The sequence below is a fragment of the Anomaloglossus baeobatrachus genome, chromosome 6 (genome assembly GCF_048569485.1).
Source record: "Anomaloglossus baeobatrachus isolate aAnoBae1 chromosome 6, aAnoBae1.hap1, whole genome shotgun sequence".
Taxonomy (NCBI): domain Eukaryota; kingdom Metazoa; phylum Chordata; class Amphibia; order Anura; family Aromobatidae; genus Anomaloglossus; species Anomaloglossus baeobatrachus.
This window is the reverse complement of record NC_134358.1, coordinates 44,730,238-44,757,081: the sequence shown is the minus strand read 5'-3', so window position 1 is coordinate 44,757,081 and position 26,844 is coordinate 44,730,238. Positions and strand designations below refer to the sequence as shown.

Sequence of the window (26,844 nt, the reverse complement as noted above, 5' to 3'; positions counted from 1 at the left end):
GTCGGACAACCCCACGGCGGTGGCATACATCAACCACCAAGGTGGAACACGCAGTCGGCAAGCCTCCCAGGAAGTCCGGCGGATCCTGCTGTGGGTGGAAGACAGAGCATCCACCATATCCGCAGTTCACATCCCGGGCGTAGAAAACTGGGAAGCAGACTTCCTCAGTCGCCAGGGTATGGACGCAGGGGAATGGTCTCTGCACCCGGACGTGTTGCAGAAACTCTGTGGCCACCGGGGGAGACCGGACGTCGACCTAATGGCGTCTCGGCACTACAGCGTGGTCTTACGATCAACGAGCTCTGGCGGCAGGCGCCTTAGTTCAGGATTGGTCGCAGTTCCAGCTACCCTAGGTGTTTCCCCCTCTGGCAATGTTGCCCAGAGTGCTACGCAAGACAGCTCCGATTGCCGCCGCACCATCCTCGTCGCCCCAGACTGGCAGAGGTGGTCGTAGTTCCCGGAGCCGTGGCATCTCACGATCGGCCGGCCGTGGGCACTATCAGACCGGCCAAACTTTCTGTCCCAAGGGCCGCTTTTTTCCATCTCAATGCTACGGCCCTGAACCTGACTGGGTACTGGCTCCTAGCGTCTTCAGACTTATCTCAAGACGTCATTACGCCCATAAGACGGGCGAGGAAGCCGACGTCTGCCAAGGTCTACCACAGAACGTGGAAGATATTCTTATCTTAGGGCTCTCCTCAGGGAGTGTCTCCCTGGCCATTTGCATTGCCTACTTTTCTTTCCTTCCTGCAATCTGGTTGGAAAACAGGGTTGTCGCTCGGCTCCCTTAAAGGGCAAATCTCAGCGCTGTCTGTATTCTTTCAGAAGCGCCTAGCACAACTTCCTCAGGTACGCACGTTCCTGCAGGAGGTTTGTCACATTGTCCCTCCGTACTGAGGCCGTTAGACCCATGGGATCTGAACAGGGTACTACTTGCTCTCTAGAAGCCGCCCTTCGAGCCTCTGAGGGATGTTTTCACTTCTCGACTTTCACAGAGAGTGGCCTTTCTGGTAGCGGTCACGTCTCTGCGGAGAATGTCTGAGCTAGCAGCGCTGTCATCCAAGGCTCCCTTCCTGGTGTTCACCAAGGCAAGGGAGTGCTGCGCCTGATTCCGGGGTTTCTCCCTAAGGTGGTATCCCCCTTTCAGATGGATCAAGGAACCATTTCTTGAAGCCGACCGTTCTGCTGGGCTTCCGGTTCCATCAGGGCTGAAGGCCCATTCTACCAGAGCCGTGGGTACATCCTGGGCATTACGGCACCAGGCTACGGCTCAACCGGTGTGCCAGGCGGCTACCTGGTCGAGTCTGCACACCTTCACCATGCATTAGCAGGTGCATTCCTACGCTTAGGCGGATGCCAGCCTAAGTAGAAGACTCCTACAGGCGGCGGTTGCCTCCATGTAGGAAAGGACTGTTTTACAGTCCAAACTTGAGGTATTAATTTACCCACCCAGGGACTGCTTTTGGACGTCCCAATCGTCTGGGTCTCCCAATGGAGCGCCGAAGAAGAAGGGAATTTTGTTACTTACCGTAAATTCCTTTTCTTCTAGCTCCAATTGGGAGACCCAGCACCCGCCCCTGTTTCCTTCGGGATTTTTGGTTGTTCGGGTACACATGTTGTTCATGTTGAACGGTTTTCAGTTCTCCGATGTTCTTCGGATTGAATTTGTTTAAACCAGTTATTGGCTTTCCTCCTTCTTGCTTTGGCACTAAAACTGAGCATCCCGTGTTCCCACGGGGGGTGTATAGCCAGAAGGGGAGGGGCCTTACACTTTTTAGTGTAATGCTTTGTGTGGCCTCCGGAGGCAGTAGCTATACACCAATCGTCTGGGTCTCCCAATTGGAGCTAGAAGAAAAGGAATTTACGGTAAGTAACAAAATTCCCTTCTTCTGGTGTTCCACCAGGACAAGGTGGTTCTGCGTCCGGTTCCGGAATTTCTCCCTAAGGTGGTATCCCCTTTTCATCTTAATCAGGATATCTCCTTACCTTCTTTTTGCCCTCATCCAGTTCACCAATGTGAAAAGGATTTGCACTTGTTAGATCTCGTGAGAGCACTCAGGCTCTACATTTCACGCACGGCGCCCCTGCGCCGTTCTGATGCACTCTTTGTCCTTGTCGCTGGCCAGCGTAAGGGGTCGCAGGCTTCCAAGTCAACCTTGGCTAGATGGATCAAGGAACCGATTCTTGAAGCCTACCGTTCCTCTGGGCTTCCGATTCCTTCAGGGCTGAAAGCCCATTCTACCAGAGCCGTAGGTGCGTCCTGGGCATTGCGGCACCAGGCTACGGCTCAGCAGGTGTGTCAGGCGGCTACCTGGTCGAGTCTGCACACTTTTACAAAACACTATCAAGTGCATGCATATGCTTCGGCAGATGCCGCCCTAGGTAGGCGAGTCCTTCAGGCGGCAGTTGCACACCTGTAAGAAGAGGCCGTTTTTTCGGCTCTTTTTATCGAGGTATTCTTTTACCCACCCAGGGATTGCTTTTGGACATCCCAATTGTCTGGGTCTCCCAATGGAGCGACAAAGAAGGGAATTTTGTTTACTTACCGTAAATTCCTTTTCTTCTAGCTCCTATTGGGAGACCCAGCACCCGCCCCTGTTCCCTTCGGGCTGTTGTTTTTTGTGTACACATGTTGTTCATGTTCATTGTTCTTTGGTTCATGGTTCAGTTCTCCGAACATCCTTCGGATTGAATTTACCTTAGACCAATTTATAAGCTTCCTCCTTCCTGCTTTGGCACCAAAACTGATGGGCCCGTGATGCACGGGAGGGTGTATAGCAGAGGGGAGGGGTTACACTTTTTAAAGTGTAATACTTTGTGTGGCCTCCGGAGGCAGAAGCTATACACCCCAATTGTCTGGGTCTCCCAATAGGAGCTAGAAGAAAAGGAATTTACGGTAAGTAAACAAAATTCCCTTCTTTGCTGGTTCATGGCTGTTTGGTGAACAGCTGGATGAAATCATTAAAGAAGCTACTGGCGGGAAGAGTACTTCCATGCCACAAACCAAGACCAGGAAACCCGCCCAGGGTAGGAATCAATCGAGGTTTCGTTCCTTTCGTTCCACCAACTGGTCATCCTCTAAGCCTTCCGCCTCGTCCGCTAACTCAGCCAAGGATCAGAAATCCAACTGGCGCCCAAAAGCGCGTCCGCAGAAGACCGCAGGAGGTTCTGCTACTAAGGCAGCTTCCTCATGACTCTCGGCCCGCTCCAGCCACGTCCTTAGTCGGTGGCAGGCTCTCCCACTTTGGCGACGCTTGGTTAAAGCAAGTCTCCGATCAGTGGGTGAGAGACATCATATCTCACGGCTACAGGATAGAATTCTCTTCCAGCCCTCCAAACAGATTTTTTTCTCTCAACTCCCCCCTGCTCCAAGGCCGCCGCCTTCTCGCAGGCCGTGGCATCCTTGCAGGCAAATGGAGTGATTGTCCCAGTTCCCGCTCAGGAACGGTTCAGAGGTTTTTACTCAAATCTCTTCCTAGTTCCAAAAAAGGACGGTACCTTCCGGCCCATCCTGGATCTCAAGCTTCTCAACAATCATGTCCGGGTGCGGCAATTTCGCATGGAGTCTCTGCGATCAGTCATTGCCTCTATGACCCAAGGGGAGTTCCTGGCGTCCATCGACATCAGAGATGCCTATCCACATGTGCCAATCGCAGTGTCACATCAGCGTTGGTTACGTTTTGCGATAGGAGAGGATCATTTCCAATTCGTGGCTCTCCCCTTTGGGTTAGCCACGGCCCCTCAGGTATTCACCAAGGTCATGGCGGCAGTGATTGCGGTCCTGCACCTCCAGGGGTTAGCAGTGCTTCCTTATCTGGACGACCTTCTGGTCAAGGGTCCATCCAGCGCAGACTGTCAGCGGAGTGTTTCGCTCACTCTCGCCACCCTAGCCCAATTTGGGTGGATTGTCAATCTTCCCAAATCCACTCTGACTCTGACCCAGAGTCTCACGTACCTAGGGATGCAGTTCGAGACTTTGCCGGCACTTGTGAAGTTGCCCTTAGACAAACAGCTGTCACTCCGGTTGGCGGTGCGCTCTCTCCTGAGGCCCCGCCGTTATACCCTCAGGCGTCTGATGCAGGTGCTGGGTCAAATGGTGGCCTCCATGGAGGCGGTTCCCTTTGCCCAGTTCCATCTGCGTCCTCTGCAGCTGGACATTCTCCGCTGTTGGGACAAGCGGCCTTCCTCCTTACAGAGGTTAGTGGCTCTGTCGCCACGGACCAGGAGCTCTCTTCAGTGGTGGCTTCGACCCCTCTCCCTGTCCCAAGGGCGCTCCTTCCTGGCTCCGTCCTGGGTGATTCTCACCACGGATGCCAGCCTATCCGGCTGGGGAGCGGTACATCTCCACCACAGAGCACAGGGCACTTGGACTCCGTCCGAGTCAGCCCTTTCAATCAATGTGCTGGAAACCAGAGCTGTGCTTCTAGCTCTCCTAGCCTTTCACCACCTGTTGGCGGGCAGGCACATTAGAGTCCAGTCAGACAACGCGACAGCGGTTGCCTACATCAATCACCAAGGCGGGACACGCAGCCGCCTGGCAATGTTGGAGGTCCAACGCATTCTTCAATGGGCGGAGGACTCCAAGTCCACCATATCCGCAGTCCACTTGGAAAGCAAAGTTGGCTGAAACAGATTACGGGCACCATGTTGCATTTACAGATCCCCTAAGGTACCTAAACAGCAGGAACCCCCTCAAGTGACCCCATTTTGGAATCTAGACCCCTTAAGGCTTCTATCGAGCGGTATTCTGAGCATTTTGGACCCACAGGTACTTCACAGATTTTGATAACGTTACGTTGTCATATTGAAAATTTGTCATATTTTTTCTCAAAAATGTTGCTTTAGCATCAATTCTCTCACTTTTTCAAGAGGTAATTCCAAAAATTTGACCCAAATCTTTGTTACCCACTTTTTTATGAGCGCGGTGATACCTCACATGTGGTCTGAAACCTTTGTATGGACAAATGGGAGGGTTTGGAACGGAAGGAGCAATATTTGAATTTTGTAAAGGAAATTTGGCTGAAAAAGATTGCGGGCACCATGTCGCATTTGGAGGACCCCTAAGGTACGTAAACAGCAAAAAAACACCACAAGTGACCCCATATTGGAAACTAGGCCTCTCAAGGAATTTATCTAGATGTTTGGTGAGTCCCCTGAACCCCCAGGTGCTTCACAGAAGTTTATAACGTTGAGCCATGAAAATAAAAAAATTTTACCACAAAATTGTTACTTCAACCAGGTAGCTTTTTTTTTCACAAGGGTAACAGGAAAAAAATCACCATGAAATTTATTGTGCAATTTCTCCTGAGTTTGGTGATATCTTATATGTGGTGGAAATCAACTGTTTGGGCACACTGCAGGTCTTGGAAGGGAAGGAGTGCCATTTGACTGCAAAATTGGCTGGAATCAATTGCGGACATCATGTTGCATTAGGAGAGCCCCTGAGGTGCCCAAGCAGTGGAGGTCCCCCACAAGTGACCCCATTCTGGAAAATAGACCCCTCAAGGAATTTATCTAGATGTTTGGTGAGTACCCTGAACCCCCAGGTGCTTCACAGATGTTTATAACGTTGAGCTGTGAAAATAAAAAAAATACATTTTTACCACAAAATTTGTTACTTCAACCACATAGCTTTTTTTTTAACAAGAGTAAAGGGAAAAAAAGCAGCATAAAATTTATTGTGCAATTTCTCCTGAGTATGCTGATACCTTATGTGTGGTGGAAATCAACTTTTTGGGTGCACAGCAGGGCTCGGAAGGGAAAAAGTGCCATTTGACTGAACATTTGGCTGGAATAATTAGTGGACGCTATGTCGCATTTGGAAAGCCCCTAAAGTGCCTAAACAGTGGAGGTCCCCCACAAGTGACCCCATTTTGGAAACAATACACCTCAAGGCTTTTATCTAGGTGTATATTGAGCATTTTGAATCCACGAATACTTCACAGAATTTGATAAGCTTAGGTTGCCATATTGAAAATTTTCATTTTTTTTCACAAAAAGGTTTCTTTAGCATCACATTTCTCACTTTTTCAAGAGGCAACAAAAAACGTGGACCCCACAGGTTGTTATCCAATTTCTTGTGAGCGCAGGGATACCCCATATGTGGCCAAAAACCTCTGTTTGGATTAATGGGAAGGCTTGGAATGGAAGGAGCACCATTTGAATTTTGGAAAAGTTGAAATAAATTGCATGCACCATGTCACATTAGCAGGGCCTCTTGGGTACCTATACAGCAGAAACCCCCACAAGTAACTCCATTTTGGAAACTGGACCCCTCAAGGATTTTATTCAGGAGTATAGTAAGCATTTTGAATCCATAGGTACTTCACAAAATTGTTGCTGTAGCAACAAATTTCTCACTGTTAGGCTATGTGGCCATGATCCAGCGACACGGTGTCTAGTACGCAGTGCCAGTCTTCCTGCAGAGATGTGAGTGTTGTCCACGGGAGAACGCAGCTGCCCATGCCCACGATTTGGGTTCAGGCTGCTGTGGACTTTAGCTCTATTCTACCTGCACAGAACACTCCTCTCCGCAGCATAAATTGACATGCTGAGGCTCGGGAAGCTGCGCCACAGGTCAGTTTATGCTGCGGAGAAAAGAAGCACAGTGGGCATGAGATTTCTAAAAATCCTTCCACTGTGCTTCTACTGCACAACGCAGCATTATGGACGCAGGGAAAACACTGCGCCCAAAACGCTGCAAACCCAGATTGTGGGCGCATAGACTAAAATGCTACAATGGATGAATGGATAATGTCAAACCAATATAACGTCCCACCCCCTGCATATTCTAAGCTGGCGTCCTTTAGTGCCTTTCATGTGATTTGTTGACACCACCGCTGCTCTGTATGGGGATCCCGGGGACTGATGACAGGGAGCAGCAAAGTTGTTGGTTCTCCCCTCCGTGGGTAGGGGGTAGTTGTCCCGGGGCCCAGTGATGAGGTGGGTGATGAGGGATGGCGGGGCCGATGCAGGGCTTGGTGGGGTGCAGGGACGCGGGGGCAGCGCTGTGCCACACGGCACTGTGGTACTCACTCAGCCTGAGACGGTGACACAGTTCTCGGTAAACACACGGCTGGAAAGACGGTTCCCACGGACGGCTGCACTTGCTGTTCCCCAGTAGTTGACGGTAACGGTCCCTTTTCCTGCACCTGAGATGATGATGGTAACGATGGGTTCCCACCGGTAACCCGCTCCCCGGCTTGGATATGGGCCGGAGGAGCCCTACTTTGCCCGCAGGCGCTGGCCCTGAGAAACTTGTGCCCTGGCGGTGGCTGTGTCTCTCTCCAACGGTTGGACTGTTGCCTTCAATCGGGACTTGGTTGTTGGGAGACCCAGAGGTCCCCTTCACTAACGGATTTGGCAAATTCACGGCGACTCCTAGCCTTGCCGGGATCCGAAAGGCCCCTGCCACTGGTGCTGGCTTCACTTTGTATACCGCTCCGGTACCGCCGGGCCACCACCCGTCCGCGGTCCTTTCGGCAACCTCCGGTCAGCCGCTCCTGCGGACAGTCACCGCCGTCTGCTGACCTTGCTGTCTCAGTCCGGGGCACACACCCGGACCAGCTTCAGGCTTGCCTAACTGTCACTGTCTCTACTCTTACTGTCCTCCTTTACCACTTCCTTCTAGTTCACTCCTCTAAACTCATCTGCCTGGTTCTCCCGCCTCCAGGGCTGTGTACTCCTCGGTGGGCGGAGCCAACCGCATGGCCCACCCCCCCCCTGGTGTGGACATCAGCCCCTGGAGGAAGGCAACAAGGATTTTAGGTTAGCCTTGGTGTTCCTAACTGGGGTGTAGGGTGTGGTGGTATGACCTGTGACCCCTGGCTTGCCCAGGGCGTCACAAATGACGTGGGGTCCCCCCTATTTTTGATAGCCAGCTAGGGTAAAGCAGACAGCTGTAGCCTGCAAACCACAGCTGACAGCTTCACCTTGGCTGGTGATCAATTTGAAGGGCTCCCCAAGCTGTTTTGTTGTTTTGTTTTTTTTTTGTTTTTTTTTTTATTTATGAATAAATAATTAAAAAAAACAAACGTAGGGTCCCCCCAAATTAGATCACCAGCCAAGGTGAAGCTGACAGCTGGGGTCTGGTATTCTCAGGGTGGGAAGAGCCATGGTTATTGGACTCTTCCCAGCCTAAAAATAGCAAGCCGCAGCCGCCCCAGAAGTGGCGCATCCATTAGATGCGCCAATCCTGGCGCTTCGCCCCAACTCATACCGCGCCCTGGTGCGGTGGCAAATGGGGTAATAAATGGGGTTGATACCAGATGTGTAATGTCACCTGGCATCAAGCCCAGCAATTAGTTATGTCACGGCGTCTATTTGATACCAGACATAACTAATTGACAGTAATAACAAAAAAAAAATTTATTTGAAAAAACACTCCCCAAAAACATTCCCTCTTTTGGCCAATTTATTGAAAAGAAAAAAAAAAAATCGGGTCCCTGTAATCCATTGTGAAAGTCCCGCGGAGATTCTGGACCTTCTAGAATATGGGGGGCACGTTCAGGGAACGTGTCCCCCATTTTCTAGGAGTGGAGACCCTCCATTTGAGGAGAGTGGGTGCAAAGAATTTGCACCCACCCTCCCCGGGTCACAGCTGCAGAGTGCCGAGCAGCAGCAGCAGCAGCCAGCGTCTGAGTCAGACACAGGAAGCTGTCAGCCGCGCTCTGCAGTGTGACTGGCGTCTGCTGTGAAGGGGGAGGGGGCCGCGGGGGATCAGAGCTGACAGGTACGGGGGACACCGGGGAACACCGGGGTGGGAATAGGGGGTGACCTGGCAGGGCCTGGGGAGCAGGTTTCTGTCGTATGTGTCATAGCACATGCGACAGAAACCATAGGAAAGGGGGAAATGCGGCCGGCGCGCTGCTGTGCGCGCCGGTATGTGCGGCGCCATTTTAGATTATCGGGAGGAAGGGGGGGTGGGAAGACACTTTGGCGACACCGGGGGACCGGAGAGGACCGGGGGATCGGAGAGGACCGGGAGATGAGATTTATCTCCCATCTGACATGTTTGTTTATGCCAGATGGGAGATAAATGATTTTTTACCGGCGCGGTCATTTACTGTAACCTGATCATCGGTATACGGTGTATACCGGTCATCAGGTGAGCGGGGACCTTAAAAACCGGCCAGAATCATGATCTCCAGGGTCTCAGCTACCCCCGGCAGCTGAGACCCCGGATTTTTTCTGACTCTGGGGGGCGCTAGACCCTTTTTCTTTATCGTTCCTTTGGGAGACCCAGACCATGGGTGTTTAGCTTCTGCCTCCGGAGGACACACAAAGTACTACACTCAAGTGTAGCTCCTCCCTCTGAGCTTATACACCCCCTGGTAGCCAGTCCTAGCCAGTTTATTGCTTTGTGTCAGGAGGCATACATCCACACATGCATTCTCATCTGATTTGTTTGACTTTTGGAAAGAGTTTGAAGAAAAGCGGGTCCATGTCTGGACTCCCGGCATGTCCCTTCTCACCCCACTGTGTCGGCGGTGTTGTTAAGGTTGATTTACAAGGCTGCAGCCTTACATGCCGCGCTCCTTCACCATCCCTTCTGGGCTCTGGCTTGAAGTTGGAGACAGCACGGTCTCCATGCCTGGCAGGAGTCCGGTCTCCATCCACAGCCCCTTGAGGATTCTGTTGGACCGGAGCACTCATCCCCAGGGACATGGCCCTGCGTCTCCGCAGCTAAGTACCTGAGATGTTTATGTTGGGGGTCCCAGTTCTTTAATGTAAGGGGAGAGTATGCTGTATGTGATTGTTTTAACTTTTCCGGCGGGTTCTCTAGCTTTTGCCTGAGAACCGCGCCGATGGTGCCTGCTTGTCGGCCTCGCCGCTTAAATTTAGGCCCCGGCTTCGCCGGAGGCCTAGTTTCATTTTCCTGCCCTCGCATGTTACTCATGCAGAGGGACAGGTTCGGCTCCTCCCGGCGGCCGTTCTGCTGGGGCGTCCCTCCTTCCCTGCAGGTCTCTATAGCCCTCCAGTTCCCGCTCTTTTATAGGACCGCCCTCTTCTCAGGCAGAGTTCACTCTGCTCTGGGACATCCTGCATTCTGCATCTCTGCTGAGGTGCTGCGACTGGGGGACCGGGCTTCGGGATCTGGAGGGCACACAACACCGCGCTCAGCGGTCTGGTAAGCCACAGCCGGTCTCCGGTTGTGGACCTCTGTATATAATCCCTGGGGTTCATTCTCTGCAAAGCCCCCACTCCAGCAGCATGTCTCACACAAGGAGCAAGGCTCCAAAGTTTATTCTGCATGCACTGCATGTAGGCTCCTGCTGCTTGAGCCGAGCATTTATCTACATTGTGATGTCTGCTTTAACTTGGCGGTGCCACAGCCTAGAGTCTCACCCCCAGTGGTCTCTCAGGCTGCTGCTGCACCTGTGACTGAACCCCCGGCCTGGGTAAAGTCCTTTTCTAGGTCCATATCCCAGTCATTTGCTGAGTCCATGGGGCTTTCTTTGTCGCTCCATTAGGAGACCCAGACAATTGGGTGTATAGCTTCTGCCTCCGGAGGCCACACAAAGTATTACACTTTAAAAAGTGTAACCCCTCCCCTCTGCCTATACACCCTCCCGTGGATCACGGGCTCCTCAGTTTTATGCTTTGTGTGGAAGGAGGCACACATCCACTCATGCTTTCCCATTTTAGTCAGCAGCAGCTGCTGATTTTATCGGTTGGAAGAAAAGAGGGCCCCCACAGGGCCCCCGGCATGCTCCCTTCTCACCCCACTACGTCGGCGGTGCTGTTAAGGTTGAGGTACCCATTGCGGGTACAGAGGCTGGAGCCACATGCCGTTTTCCTTCACCATCCCTTAGAGGCTCTGGGAGAAGTGGGATCCTGACCGGTCATCCATTTACTGGGTCGGGCTCCCTCCGCAGCCCCTGTGGGAATCTGACGGACAGGAGTCTATGTATCCTCAGGGACAGGGCCCTGCATCTGAAGGTACTCTGTGTCCCCATGGGGACTGTGCATGGAGCGCTTGTTTTACAGACGCTGCAGCAGCTGCTGGTTTGTGAAGACCGGGACTTCCGCGCCGACCGAGCCTGTTTGTCGGCCGCGGTATTAAATTTAGTCCCCGGCTTCATTGCGGCCTAGTACCATAACTCCCGCCCCCGGGCCTGCCAGTCAGGGGTAAGGACGGGACGGTCGACCTGACGTCGGCAGTGAGGGCTGGAGAAGACTTTAGGTTTCCTCCTCCCCCCCCCCCTCACTGATCACTGTGGGCCCCAGATTCCCGCACTTTACTAGTCGCCGCCCACGGCTCCCTCCTCCCCTGAGAGCTCCGGCAGCCATTTTTACACACATTCTGCCGGTGGAGGATTTTCAGGAACGAGCTCTGCAGCTCTGGGAGACCTAAGGCAGGGAATCTGGTGGACACACACTCCGCTTTGGGCGGTCGGTAAGCCACACCGGTCACCCGGTGCTGGTCCCCCTAGGGTGCCGGAGTGTATATATATATATATATATATATATCTATATCGGCCGGGTTGTTTACTTTTGGCTATATACCCTCAGTGATCACTCTCCTAGGAGACAACAGCATGTCATCCACAAGGAGCAAGGGCGCTAAGGCAAAGGGTTTTTTTGCAACCTGTACCTCTTGTGGGGCTATGTTACCTGCGGGTTCCACCTACCCTCACTGTGAGCAATGCTCGACCCCTGTTGCACTTGCTCAGCCGGAGCCTCGGTCACTAGTGGGCCCCTCGGCTCAGGCAGACCCTCCTGCTTCCCCTGTCCAGGCGGCAGGGACAGAGTTTGCAGTTTTTGCTGAGAAACTCTGAGTCGCTTTCACAATCCATGGCTCAGTCTACGGACAAATGGTCTGCCAAGCTACTAGAAGCCTTGCAGTCCAGACCGGTCCTTACACAGGCCCCGGGCACTGTTGGATCATCGCCTCCAGGCCCCTCTCGGTCTGCGCCGCAGCGTGCTCCCGGGGTGGCCCCTAGGTCTCACGTGGAGGACTCCTGCACGGACCACAGTCCCAGACCGGCTAAGCGGGCTCGCTGGGAATCTTCCCCGACTTCCTCACGCTGCTCGGGGTCTCAGCTTGAGGACTCTCTGGAGGACGAGGCGGACGTCGCAGCTCAGGTTTCCCAAACGTACACGGAGTGCGTTTTTCGATCACTCTTAACTTCAGAGATGCTGTCCAGAAGCACAGAGCATTTCCGGACAAGCGCTTTACTAAGCGCCTTAATGACACACGTTACCCCTTCCCCTCTGACGTAGTTAAGGGTTGGGCTCAATGTCCCAAGGTGGATCCTCCAGTCTCTAGACTGGCGGCTAGATCTGTAGTATCAGTTGCAGATGGCTCATCGCTCAAGGATGCCACTGACAGGCAGAGCTCCTGGTGAAATCCATCTATGAAGCCACAGGCGCGTCTTTTGCCCTGGCCTTTGCAGCCGTGTGGGCACTCCAAGCTATCTCAGCTTGTCTGTCTGAGATTAATGCGGTCACACGTACCTCTGCTCCGCAAGTTGCGTCTTTGACTTCTCAGGCGTCGGCTTTTTCGTCCTATGCCATGAACGCCGTCCTGGACTCTGCTAGCCGTACAGCGGTAGCATCCGCTAATTCGGTGGCAGTCCGCAGGGCCATGTGGCTACGCGAATGGAAGGCAGACTCTGCTTCCAAGAAGTTCTTAACCGGTTTGCCGTTTTCTGGCGACCGATTGTTTGGCGAACGATTGGATGAAATTATTAAGGAATCCAAGAGAAAGGACTCGTCCTTACCCCAGTCCAAACCGAAGAGACCTCAGCAACGGAAAATACAACCGAGGTTTCGGTCCTTTCGGCCCTCAGCCAAGTCCCAATCCTCCTCGTCCAACAGGCCAGAGAAAGGCCAGAGGAACTCCTATGCGTGGCGGTCTAAGTCACGCCCCCAAAAAACCGCCGGAGGCACTGCCTCCAAGGCGGCCTCCTCATGACTTTCGGCCTCCCCGAACCGCATCCTCGGTCGGTGGCAGACTCTCCCGCTTTTGCGACGCCTGGTGGCCACATGTCCAAGACCGCAGCTCTCGTCCTCCGACTCGTTTCTTCAGAACATCTCCGCCCCCATCTCGGGCCGGCGCACTTTTTCAGGCTGTGGGCGTTCTGAAGACAGAAGGAGTGGTGATTCCCGTTCCCCCTCAGGAACATGGTCACGGCTTCTACTCCAACTTGTTCGTGGTGCCAAAGAAGGACGGATCATTCCGTCCCGTTCTGGACCTCAAACTGCTCAACAGGCATGTGAGCACCAGAAGGTTTCGGATGGAATCTCTCCGCTCGGTCATCGCTTCGATGTCACAAGGAGACTTCCTAGCATCAATCGACATCAAGGATGCTTATCTCCATGTGCCGATCGCACCCGAACATCAACGCTTCCTGCGTTTCGCCATCGGGGACGAACACCTTCAGTTCGTGGCACTGCCTTTCGGCCTGGCGACAGCCCCACGGGTCTTCACCAAGGTTATGGCATCCGTTGTGGCGGTCCTGCACTCTCAGGGCCACTCGGTGATCCCTTACTTAGACGATCTCCTAGTCAGGGCACCCTCCCGGGTGGCGTGTCAACACAGCCTGACCGTCGCTCTGGCGACTCTCCAGCAGCTCGGGTGGCTCATCAACTTCCCAAAGTCCAAGTTGACACCGACCCAATCACTGACTTTACCTCGGGATGGAGTTTCATACTCACTCAGCGGTAGTCAAGCTACCGCTGGACAAACAGCTTTCGCTGCAGACAGGGGTGCAATCTCTTCTTCGGGGTCAGTCACACCCCTTGAGGCGCCTCATGCACTTCCTGGGGAAGATGGTGGCAGCAATGGAGGCAGTGCCCTTCGCGCAGTTCCATCTGCGCCCACTCCAATGGGACATTCTCCGCAAATGGGACAGGAGGTCGACGTCCCTCGACAGGAACGTCTCTTTCCCTTGCAGCCAAAACCTCTCTTCAGTGGTGGCTTCTTCCCACTTCTCTATCGCAGGGAAAATCCTTCCTGCCCCCATCCTGGGCTGTGGTCACGACGGACGCGAGCCTGTCAGGGTGGGGAGCGGTTTTTCTCCACCACAGGGCTCAGGGAACCTGGACTCCGATCGAGTCTTCTCTTCAGATCAATGTTCTGGAGATAAGGGCAGTGTATCTAGCCCTAAAGGCGTTCCATCGGTGGCTGGAGGGCAGGCAGATCCGCATACAGTCGGACAACGCCACGGCGGTCGTGTACATCAACCACCAGGAAGGCACGCGCAGCCGTCAAGCCTTCCATGAAGTCCGGCGGATTCTGCTGTGGGCGGAAGCCACAGCCTCCACCATCTTCGCAGTTCACATCCCGGGCGTAGAAAACTGGGAAGCAGATTTTCTTAGTCGTCAGGGCATGGATGCGGGGGAATGGTCTCTTCACCCAGACGTGTTTCGAGAGATCTGTCGCCGCTGGGGAACGCCGGACGTCGATCTCATGGCGTCACGGCACAACAACAAGGTCCCGGCCTTCATAGCACGGTCTCAAGATCAGAGCTCTGGCGGCGGACGCGTTAGTTCAGGATTGGTCGCAGTTTCGACTCCCTTATGTGTTTCCTCCTCTGGCGATGTTGCCCAGAGTGTTACGCAAGATCAGATCCGACTGTCGTCGCGCCATTCTCGTCGCTCCAGATTGGCCGAGGCGGTCGTGGTACCCGGATCTGTGGCATCTCACGGTGGGTCAGCCGTGGGCGCTTCCAGACCGCACAGACCTGCTGTCACAAGGGCCGTTTTTCCATCTGAATTCTGCGGCCCTCAACCTGACTGTGTGGCCATTGAGTCCTGGCTCCTAGCGTCGTCGGGTTTATCTCAGGATGTCATTGCCACTATGAGACAGGCCAGGAAACCAACGTCCGCCAAGATCTATTACAGGTCGTGGCGGATCTTCTTGTCCTGGTGCTCTGATAAGGGTTTTACGACCTGGCCTTTTGCCTTACCCATTTTTCTTTCATTCCTTCAATCCGGAATGGACAAGGGTTTGTCACTCGGCTCTCTCAAGGGACAAGTATCGGCGCTCTAAGTATTTTTTCAAAAGCGCCTGGCAAGGCTTCCGCAGGTCCGCACGTTCCTGCAGGGAGTTTGCCACATAGTTCCACCCTACAAGCGTCCGCTGGAACCCTGGGACCTTAACAGGGTGTTAATGGCTCTTCAAAAACCACCTTTCGAGCCGCTGAGGGATGTCTCTTTATCACGTCTTTCGCAGAAGGTGGTATTTCTTGTGGCAATTACCTCACTCCGAAGAGTGTCAGAGCTTGCAGCGCTGTCATGCAAATCCCCTTTCCTGGTTTTTCACCAGGATAAGGTGGTTCTGCGTCCTGTCCCGGAGTTTCTCCCTAAGGTGGTATCTCCTTTTCATCTCAATCAGGATATCTCCTTACCGTCCTTTTGCCCTCATCCAGTTCACCAGTGTGAAAAGGATTTGCATTCATTAGATCTAGTGAGAGCACTCCGGCTCTACGTGTCTCGCACGGCGCCCCTGCGCCGTTCAGATGCGCTCTTTGTCCTGGTTGCTGGCCAGCGTAAGGGTTCGCAGGCTTCCAAGTCAACTTTGGCTCGGTGGATCAAGGAACCGATTCTTGAAGCCTACCGTTCTTCGGGGCTTCCTCTTCCTTCGGGGCTGAAAGCCCATTCTACCAGAGCCGTGGGTGCGTCCTGGGCATTGCGACACCGGGCTACGGCTCAGCAGGTGTGTCAGGCAGCTACCTGGTCTAGTCTGCACACCTTCACAAAACACTATCAAGTGCATACCTATGCTTCGGCAGATGCCAGTCTAGGTAGGCGAGTCCTTCAGGCGGCGGTTGCCCACCTGTAGGAAGGGGTCGTTTTTCGGCTCTCTTTTATTGAGGTATTCTTTTACCCACCCAGGGACTGCTTTTGGACGTCTCAATTGTGTGGGTCTCCCAATGGAGCGACAAAGAAGGGAATTTTGTTTACTTACCGTAAATTCCTTTTCTTCTAGCTCCTATTGGGAGACCCAGCACCCGCCCCTGTTCCCTTCGGGCTGGTTGTTCTTGTGTACACATGTTGTTCATGTTGAATTGTTCTTTTGGTTATGGTTTCAGTTCTCCGAACATCCTTCGGATTGAATTTACCCCAGACCAATTTATAAGTTTCCTCCTTCCTGCTTTTGCACCAAAACTGAGGAGCCCGTGATCCACGGGAGGGTGTATAGGCAAAGGGGAGGGGTTACACTTTTTAAAGTGTAATACTTTGTGTGGCCTCCGGAGGCAGAAGCTATACACCCAATTGTCTGGGTCTCCCAATAGGAGCTAGAAAAAAAGGAATTTACGGTAAGTAAACAAAATTCCCTTCTTTGTCCAGGACTTTGATGAATATGCATCAGCCCCCCTCACAGGGTGCCTCTAATACTCTTGACAGAGGACTCCTATCCTCTGACCTCCGTCAATCGGAGCTCACGGAGGATTCATCATCTGATCCCAGACCCCGTCCTTCTAAGAGAAGGCGCAGGGTTTCCTCCCCCTCCCCATCCCACGGCTCTGTCTCAAGAGCTGACTCTCAAGATGAGGAGGGTGCCCTCACTGGGGGCTCGGAGGCTATGTATCTCATCGATTTCTCTGAGGGTGACTCAGATCTTAGTGATTTGATTGCTTCTATTAATTCTGTGCTGGATCTCAATCCGCCAGTGTCAGAGGAGCAACTCTCTTTGGCAGAAAAGCACCAGTTTACCTCGCCTAAGAGAGTGAAGAGTGTGTTCTTTAACTACTCCAGTTTTCAGACCGCTGTGACCAAACCCAGGGCCTGCCCTGACAAACGCTTTCCAAAGCGTGGTTCTGATGACCGGTTTCCATTTCCACCTGAGGTGGTCAAGGAGTGGTCTCGCTCCCCAAAGGTAGACCCCCCCCCGGTGTCTAGGCTCTCAGCCCGGACCGTTGTGTCGGTGGCTGACGGCACCTCACTTAAGGATTCCACTGACCGTCAGATTGACCTTCTGGCCAAATCTGTTTATGAAGCTGCGGGGGCCGCGTTTTCCCCGACTTTTGCAGCAGTGTGGGCTCTCAAAGCCATCTCTGCTTCTCTAGAGGAGATGCATTCCCTCACCAAGGAATCTATGCCTGAGATGGTTACCTTAACTGCGCAGGCTTCAGCTTTTTCATCCTATGCCATGTCTGCCATGCTAGAGGCTGCTCACCGCACTGCGGTGGCTTCAGCTAATTCTCTTGTTATCCGCAGGATTTTGTGGCTTCGAGAGTGGAAGGCAGATGCTTCTTCCAAGAAGTTTCTTGCTGGGCTCCCTTTTGCTGGTTCACGGCTGTTTGGTGAACAGCTGGATGAAATCATTAAAGAAGCTACTGGCGGGAAGAGTACTTCCATGCCACAAACCAAGACCAGGAAACCCGCCCAGGGTAGGAATCAATCGAGGTTTCGTTCCTTTCGTTCCTCCAACTGGTCATCCTCTAAGCCTTCCGCCTCGTCCGCTAACTCAGCCAAGGATCAGAAATCCAACTGGCGCCCAAAAGCGCGTCCGCAGAAGACCGCAGGAGGTTCTGCCACTAAGGCAGCTTCCTCATGACTCTCGGCCCGCTCCAGCCACGTCCTTAGTCGGTGGCAGGCTCTCCCACTTTGGCGACGCTTGGTTAAAGCAAGTCTCCGATCAGTGGGTGAGAGACATCATATCTCTCGGCTACAGGATAGAATTATCTTCCAGCCCTCCAAACAGATTTTTTTCTCTCAACTCCCCCCTGCTCCAAGGCCGCCGCCTTCTCGCAGGCCGTGGCGTCCTTGCAGGCAAACGGAGTGATTGTCCCAGTTCCCGCTCAGGAACGGTTCAGAGGTTTTTACTCAAATCTCTTCCTAGTTCCAAAAAAGGACGGTACCTTCCGGCCCATCCTGGATCTCAAGCTTCTCAACAAGCATGTCCGGGTGCGGCATTTTCGCATGGAGTCTCTGCGATCAGTCATTGCCTCTATGACCCAAGGGGAGTTCCTGGCGTCCATCGACATCAGAGATGCCTATCTACATGTGCCAATCGCAGTGTCACATCAGCGTTGGTTACGTTTTGCGATAGGAGAGGATCATTTCCAATTCGTGGCTCTCCCCTTCGGGTTAGCCACGGCCCCTCGGGTATTCACCAAGGTCATGGCGGCAGTGATTGTGGTCCTGCACCTCCAGGGGTTAGCAGTGCTTCCTTATCTGGACGACCTTCTGGTCAAGGGTCCATCCAGCGCTGATTGTCAGCGGAGTGTTTCGCTCACTCTCGCCACCCTAGCCCAATTCGGGTGGATTGTCAATCTTCCCAAATCCACTCTGACTCTGACCCAGAGTCTCACGTACCTAGGGATGCAGTTCGAGACTTTGCCGGCACTTGTGAAGTTGCCCTTAGACAAACAGCTGTCACTCCGGTTGGCGGTGCGCTCTCTCCTGAGGCCCCGCCGTTATACCCTCAGGCGTCTGATGCAGCTGCTGGGTCAAATGGTGGCCTCCATGGAGGCGGTTCCCTTTGCCTAGTTCCATCTGCGTCCTCTGCAGCTGGACATTCTCCGCTGTTGGGACAAGCGGCCTTCCTCCTTACAGAGGTTAGTAGCTCTGTCGCCACGGACCAGGAGCTCTCTTCAGTGGTGGCTTCGACCCCTCTCCCTGTCCCAAGGGCGCTCCTTCCTGACTCCGTCCTGGGTGATTCTCACCAGGGATACCAGCCTATCCGGCTGGGGAGCGGTACATCTCCACCACAGAGCACAGGGCACTTGGACTCCGTCCGAGTCAGCCCTTTCAATCAATGTGCTGGAAACCAGAGCTGTGCTTCTAGCTCTCCTAGCCTTTCACCACCTGTTGGCGGGCAGGCACATTCGAGTCCAGTCAGACAACGCGACAGCGGTTGCCTACATCAATCACCAAGGTGGGACACGCAGCCGCCTGGCAATGTTGGAGGTCCAACGCATTCTTCAATGGGCGGAGGACTCCAAGTCCACCATATCCGCAGTCCACATCCCTGGCGTAGAAAACTGGGAGGCAGATTATCTCAGCCGTCAATCCGTGGACGGTGGCGAGTGGTCCCTGCACCGGGCAGTGTTTCAGTCAATCTGCCGCAAGTGGGGCACTCCGGACGTGGACCTATTGGCATCCCGTCACAACAACAAGGTTCCGGTTTACGTGGCTCGCTCCCACGATCCTCAGGCCTTCGCCGCGGACGCTCTGGTTCAAGACTGGTCCCAGTTTCGTCTGTCCTACGTGTTTCCCCCTCTAGCTCTCTTGCCCAGAGTCCTGCGCAAGATCAGAATGGAGGGCCGTCGAGTCATCCTCATTGCACCGGACTGGCCCAGGCGAGCTTGGTATCCGGACCTGCTCCAACTGTCCGTAGAGATGCCGTGGCATCTTCCGGACCGTCCAGACTTGCTCTCCGTTTTTCCGCCCGAATTCTGCGGCACTCAAATTGACGGCGTTGCTCTTGAGTCCTGGATTTTGACGGCTTCTGGTATTCCTCCTGAAGTCATCTCCACTATGACTCGGGCCCGTAAGTCTTCCTCCGTCAAGATCTATCACAGGACTTGGAAAATTTTCCTGTCCTGATGTCGCTCTTCCGGCCATTCTCCTTGGCTATTCTCGTTGCCGACCCTTCTGTCTTTTTTACAGTCTGGTCTGCAGCTAGGACTGTCCCTCAACTCTCTCAAGGGACAAGTCTCAGCTCTCAGTGCTGTTCCAGCGGCGTCTCGCCCGGCTGGCGCAGGTCCGCACCTTCATGCAAGGTGTGTCTCACATCATTCCGCCTTATCGGCGGCCCTTGGATCCCTGGGACCTTAACTTGGTCCTCACGGTATTGCAGAAACCCCCTTTCGAGCCCCTTAGGGAGGTTTCTTTGTATCGTCTTTCTCAAAAGGTGGCCTTTCTAGTTGCCATAACTTCTCTCAGGAGAGTCTCTGATTTGGCTGCTCTCTCCTCGGAGTCACCTTTTTTGGTTTTTCACCAAGACAAGGTAGTTCTCCGTCCGACCCCGGACTTTCTTCCTAAGGTGGTCTCTCCCTTCCACCTTAACCAGGATATTTCCTTGCCTTCCTTCTGTCCGGCCCCTGTTCATGGCTTTGAGAAAACGCTGCATACTCTAGATCTGGTGCGTGCTCTCCGGATCTATGTGTCTCGCACCGCTGCGCTTAGGTGGTGCACCTCTTTTTGTGCTAACCACAGGGCGGCGCAAGGGTCTCTCTGCTTCTAAGTTGACCTTGGCCCGTTGGATTAGATCGACCATTTTGGACGCCTACCAGAGTACTCAGGTGCCTCCCCCGCCGGGGATCAAAGCACACTCGACCAGAGCTGTCGGTGCCTCTTGGGCTTTTAGGCACCAGGCTACGGCTCAACAAGTCTGTCAGGCTGCCACTTGGGCTAGCCTGCATACCTTTTCGAAGCACTACCAAGTGCATGCTCATGCTTGGGCAGACACATCCTTCAGGCGGCTGTCGCCCACATGTGAAGTTTCGCTCCGCCTACTTCTTAGTTTTTTCTGTTTATTCCCACCCAGGGACAGCTTTGGAACGTCCCATGGTCTGGGTCTCCCAAAGGAACGATAAAGAAAAAGAGAATTTTGTTACTTAACGTAAATTCTTTTTCTTATAGTTCCGTATTGGGAGACCCAGCTCCCTCCCTGTTGCCTGTTGGCAATTTTCTTGTTCCGTGTGTTATCACCGGCTGTTGTCGTGGACAGAGTCTCCGGTTGTTCCGGTTCTTACTCTGTTCTACTTGTGGGTGGCTATTCTCCTTCAGCTTTTGCACTAAACTGGCTAGGACTGGCTACCAGGGGGTGTATAAGCTCAGAGGGAGGAGCTACACTTTTAAGTGTAGTACTTTGTGTGTCCTCCGGAGGCAGAAGCTAAACACCCATGGTCTGGGTCTCCCAATACGGAACTATAAGAAAAAGAATTTACGGTAAGTAACAAAATTCTCTTTTTTCCGACCGCCGTTAAAAAGCGGCGGATCGGAAGAAGTACCCTAATTTGTCGCCGTTAAAAGGCGTATCGGCGGTCGTTAAGGGGTTAAAGTAAACCCAATATACCTTCTAACCTAGCAGCAGGGACGTGTGTGCTAAAAATCCCTGCCTATCCATCCCTATGTAATGCTAGATCAGACCAGACAGGTTCACTTTAATTGAAACCACAAGTAAAACAAATGCCTTAAAGTCAATCACATCTGCATAAAGGGATTGTCCAATGCTCCTCTGCGGGAGCACGCCGCTGGTTTCTACTTGTTACGGGTGGGGGGCTGACAGTGGTCTTGTATTGGACCCCTTACCCAGCCTGTGCACTCTCTGGTGCTGCAAGGAGAGGAAACATTGCCTGTGCAGGATTAAAGGAGTGCAAGGACACTGAAGCTGGCCGGATTGGTAGATAACTGCTCCAGCCATCCTCCCAGCTTCAGAGCCGCACTTACAAGCTTTTTCCAATAGATCCTGTAAGTGCTTTATATTTGGCACCAATAACTGGTCAGTAACCAAGGCAACAAGCAATAACATTAACTTCTAGCTAAGCACAAAAGAAGGATTTTTGTGTACTCACCGTAAAATCTTTTTCTGAGTCTTCATTGGGGGACACAGGACCGAGGCGTGGCTGTGACGCAGGGATTCACGGTCTTGTGTCTCCCAATGAAACGAAAGAGAGAACTGCATTTTATTTGTTTAAAATAACCCAATATATTGTGTGCATGAGGAATAATTCTGACCCTGTCCTTATTGTAGGAATGCAAATCAGCAGCCGACATCGTACAGACCCCGGATGCTGCTGTCAGGATGTCCGGGGCTCGGTCAGGGGACGCACTTGGCTCCAGCCGTCATTCACGTTTTGGAGAAGTTCACAGTATACACACTGGACCTGGCCGTTCTTTTTGGTGTTAGTGTCATGTCTCCGGAAGAAAACTGTGCACAGGTAATAAAGTTTTGCTTATGTAAAAAATCAGTGATCAGGTAGCGATGATATTTCAACGTACACTTCAGATACCTGCTGATCGATCTTGCCTGACTCCATACATCGGAGCACTTGCGTTAGTGTGTGGCTCTCCCTACTTCAATGCCGTGGCATTTGAGTAGGTACACCGTAGCGATGGCAGCCAGCACCTATCCCTGCTGTTAGAGGCAAATTCCTGCTGTAAAACACAGCCAGCACCTGCCCTGTGGAGGGAGCTTAGCTACTGATCTTTCGTCATATATGAACACCCATAATAGTATGTCGCGTAGTAACGAGGAGTTTGTGACTTATGTTTGTTTCTTCGGCGCTCCATTGGGAGACCCAGACGATTGGGTGTATAGCTACTGCCTCCGGAGGCCACACAAAGCATTACACTAAAAAGTGTAAGGCCCCTCCCCTTCTGGCTATACACCCCCCGTGGGATCACGGGATGCTCAGTTTTCAAGCTTTGTGCGAAGGAGGTCAGACATCCACGCATAGCTCCACTGTTTAGTCAGCAGTAGCTGCTGACTATATCGGATGGAAGAAAAGAGGGCCCATATAGGGTCCCCAGCATGCTCCCTTCTCACCCCACTTGTGGTTTGTAAGGTTGAGGTACCCATTGCGGGTACGGAGGCTGGAGCCCACATGCTGCTTTCCTTCCCCATCCCCCTGAGGGGCTCTGTGGAAGTGGGATCTTACCGGCCCCCAAACCCTGAGGCCGGGCTCCATCCACAGACCCAGAGAACCTGCTGGAGGAGCTGAGTACAGTCAGGGACATGGCCCTGCAACATTCAGGTACTCTGTGTCCCCGCACAGACAGGCACGCACACTCCAGACTTGCTGGGTGTGCTAGTGCGCCGGGGGCAGTAGCGCTGCGCGCTCGGGTTAGCGTCACTGCAGCTTCGCTGAGTGACTTTATATGTTGGGGACTGCCGCGCCGACCGCCCCTGGAGCGGCGGCGCGGCTGGGACTTGTAGTGCGCCGGGGACTCGCGCTGCCGCGCTTTTACGGCGGCAGCGCTCATAAATCTAGTCCCCGGCTTTTGCGGCCTAGCTCTGCTTCGTTCCCGCCCCCACCCTGTCAATCAGGGAAAGGGAGAGACGCTGTTCTATAGTCAGCGCCGAGGGCTGGAGTCTTATTTACATACTCCAGCCCTCTCACTGGGCACAGTGGGGACGCAAGTTTCCCGCTCTTGGTCTCAACACGCCCAGGGCCCGCCCCTCTCCACAGGACGCCGGCAGCCATTCCTGCATGTAGTCTGGCTGGAGAACGGACGCAGGCTCTGGGGGACTCAGACAAGGGGCTCTGGCGACCACACACCCGCGTTTCTGCGGGCGGTAAGCTGCACATAAGTGCTGGCCCCACTAGTGCCACTGTGTTATTTGGTGCACTTTTTCCCTGTACCATTTACATTTTATATTGCACTGTACAGTCGCTTCTTGGCTTATACCCTATATTGCTCTGAGGAGACAACATGTCATCCGCAAAACGCAAGGGTGCCAAGGCACGGGCGGTATGCACTGCTTGTGCCGCATGTGGGGCTAATCTACCGGCAGGTTCCAATGACCCCCATTGTGTGCAATGTTCAATCCCTGTGCCACTTCGGCAGCCAGAGTCTATGGTAGTAGTGGCCCAGGCAGAGACGCCTGTGAACCCTGCCCCGGTGACGGGGACAGAATTTGCAGTTTTTGCTGATAAGATGTCTGTGACTATGACAAAAATCCTGGAGACCTTGCAGTCCAGGCCAGTTGCTCAGACCATGGACACTGCTGGGTCTATGCTCCCCGGTCCCCCTCAGTTGGAACTAATCCGTACTTCAAGGGGGTCCCAGGCATCACAGGCTGAAGACTCTGACTCGGATGACAGTCCCAGGCAGCCTAAGCGGGCTCGCTGGGAAAGACCCTCGACGTCATCACACTGGTCAGGGTCTCAGCGAGAGCAGTCTCTGTATGATAAGACAGAGGACGGTGATCAGGAATCTAATCCTGACACCGCTCTCAATCTAGATACCCCTGATGGTGACGCTATGGTAAATGACCTTATAGCGGCCATCAATAGACTGTTGGACATTTCTCCCCCAGCCCCTTCAGCAGAGGAGGCAGCTGCACAGCAGGAGAAGTTCCATTTCCGGTATCCCAAGCGTAAATTGAGTACTTTTCTGGACCACTCTGACTTCAGAGAATCAGTCCAGAAACATAATGCTTATCCAGACAAGCGTTTCTCCAAACGTCTTAAGGATACACGTTATCCCTTTCCCCCTGACGTGGTCAAACGCTGGACCCAGTGTCCGAAGGTGGATCCCCCAATATCCAGGCTTGCGGCTAGATCTATAGTTGCAGTGGAGGATGGGGCTTCACTTAAAGATGCCAATGATAGACAGATGGACCTGTGGTTGAAATCTGTCTATGAAGCTATCGGCGCGTCGTTTGCTCCAGCATTCGCGGCCGTGTGGGCACTCCAAGCTATTTCCGCTGGTCTGGCACAGGTGGACTCTATCATACGTCCAGCAGTGCCGCGAGTGGCGTCCTTAACTACGCAAATGTCTGCGTTTGCGACATACGCTATCAATGCGGTACTGGACTCTACGAGCCGTACCTCAATGGCGTCCGCCAACTCTGTGGTTTTGCGCAGAGCCTTGTGGTTAAAGGAATGGAAAGCAGATTCTGCTTCCAAGAAATGTTTAACCAGCTTGCCGCTATCTGGAGACAGACTGTTTGGTGAGCAATTGGCTGAAATCATTAAACAATCCAAGGGTAAGGACTCCTCCTTACCCCAGCCCAGATCAAGCAAACCTCAACAGAGGAAGTGGCAGTCGAGGTTTCGGTCCTTTCGAGGCTCGGGCAAGCCCCAATTCTCCTCGTCCAAAGGGACTCAGAAGGAGCAAAGGAGCTCAGATGCCTGGCGGGCTCACTCACGCCCCAAGAAAGCAACTGGAGGAACCGCTTCCAAGCCGGCTGCCTCATGACTTTCGGCCTCCTCTCTCCGCATCCTCGGTCGGTGGCAGGCTCTCCCGCTTTTGCGACATTTGGCTGCCACAGGTCAAGGACCGGTGGGTAACAGACATTTTGTCTCACGGGTACAGGATAGAGTTCAGTTCTCGTCCTCCGCCTCGGTTCTTCAGAACTTCCCCACATCCCGACCGAGCAGATGCCCTTCTGCAGGCGGTGGGCTCTCTAAGAGCAGAAGGAGTGGTGATCCCTGTTCCTCTTCAGGAACAAGGGCAAGGTTTTTACTCCAATCTCTTTGTGGTGCCAAAAAAGGACGGCTCATTCCGTCCTGTTCTGGACCTAAAACTGCTCAACAAGCATGTGAACGCCAGGCGGTTCCGGATGGAATCCCTCCGCTCCGTCATTGCCTCAATGTCTCAAGGAGATTTTCTTGCATCAATAGACATCAAAGATGCTTATCTCCACGTGCCGATTGCTCCAGAGCACCAACGCTTTCTACGTTTCGTGATAGGAGACGACCATCTACAATTCGTGGCTCTGCCATTTGGTCTGGCGACAGCCCCACGGGTTTTCACCAAGGTCATGGCGGCAGTGGTAGCAATCTTGCACTCGCAGGGACACTCGGTGATCCCTTACTTAGACGATCTGCTTGTCAAAGCACCCTCTCAAGAGGCATGCCAACTCAGCCTGAATGTTGCGCTGGAGACTCTCCAGACTTTCGGGTGGATCATCAACTTTTCAAAGTCCAATCTGTCCCCGACCCAATCACTAACGTATCTTGGCATGGAGTTTCATACTCTCTCAGCGATAGTGAAGCTTCCGCTGGACAAGCAGCGGTCGCTACAGGCAGGGGTGCAGTCTCTCCTTCAAGGTCAGTCGCACCCCTTAAGGCGCCTCATGCACTTCCTAGGGAAGATGGTGGCAGCAATGGAGGCAGTCCCGTTTGCGCAGTTTCATCTGCGCCCACTTCAGTGGGACATTCTCCGCCAATGGGACGGGAGGTCAACATCCCTGGACAGGGAAGTCTCCCTGTCCCAGACGACCAAGGACTCCTTGCAGTGGTGGCTTCTTCCCACCTCTTTATCACAGGGAAGATCCTTCCTACCCCCATCCTGGGCAGTAGTCACGACGGACGCGAGTCTGTCAGGGTGGGGAGCAGTTTTTCTCCACCACAGGGCTCAGGGTACGTGGACTCAGCAGGAGTCCACCCTTCAGATCAATGTTCTGGAAATCAGGGCAGTGTATCTGGCCCTACTAGCCTTCCAGCAGTGGCTGGAAGGAAAGCAGATCCGAATTCAGTCGGACAACTCCACAGCGGTGGCATACATCAACCACCAAGGAGGGACACGCAGTCGGCAAGCCTTCCAGGAAGTCCGGCGGATTCTGATGTGGGTGGAGGACAGAGCATCCACCATATCCGCGGTTCACATCCCGGGCGTGGAAAACTGGGAAGCAGACTTCCTCAGTCGCCAGGGTATGGACGCAGGGGAGTGGTCCCTTCACCCAGACGTGTTTCAGGAAATCTGTCAACGCTGGGGGGTGCCGGATGTCGACCTAATGGCGTCTCGGCACAACAACAAGGTCCTGACCTTCATGGCGCGGTCTCGCGATCAAAGAGCTCTGGCGGTAGACGCCTTGGTGCAAGATTGGTCGCAGTTCCGGCTCCCTTATGTGTTTCCACCTCTGGCACTCTTGCCCAGAGTGCTACGCAAGATCAGATCCGATTGCAGCCGCGTCATACTCGTCGCCCCAGACTGGCCGAGGAGGTCGTGGTACCCGGATCTGTGGCATCTCACGGTCGGCCAACCGTGGGCACTACCAGACCGACCAGACTTACTGTCCCAAGGGCCGTTTTTCCATCGGAATTCTGCGGCCCTGAACCTGACTGTGTGGCCATTGAGTCCTGGATCCTAGCGTCTTCAGGATTATCCCAAGGGGTCGTTGCCACCATGAGACAGGCTAGGAAGCCCACGTCTGCTAAGATCTACCACAGAACGTGGAAGATATTCTTATCCTGGTGCTCTGCTCAGGGA

General features: G+C 53.5%; 1 protein-coding gene across 2 annotated transcripts in view; it reads left to right on the top strand.

Moving 5' to 3' along the window:
- The window catches only part of ATAD2 (ATPase family AAA domain containing 2), a 289,706-nt gene that overhangs the window by 189,846 nt on the left and 73,016 nt on the right, over positions 1–26,844 (top strand). For both annotated transcript variants that reach the window (XM_075352894.1, XM_075352895.1), the window contains exon 18: positions 21,656–21,842. In XM_075352894.1, coding sequence (XP_075209009.1) covers positions 21,656–21,842 — 187 coding nt within the window. The remainder of the gene's footprint in view (positions 1–21,655; positions 21,843–26,844) is intronic.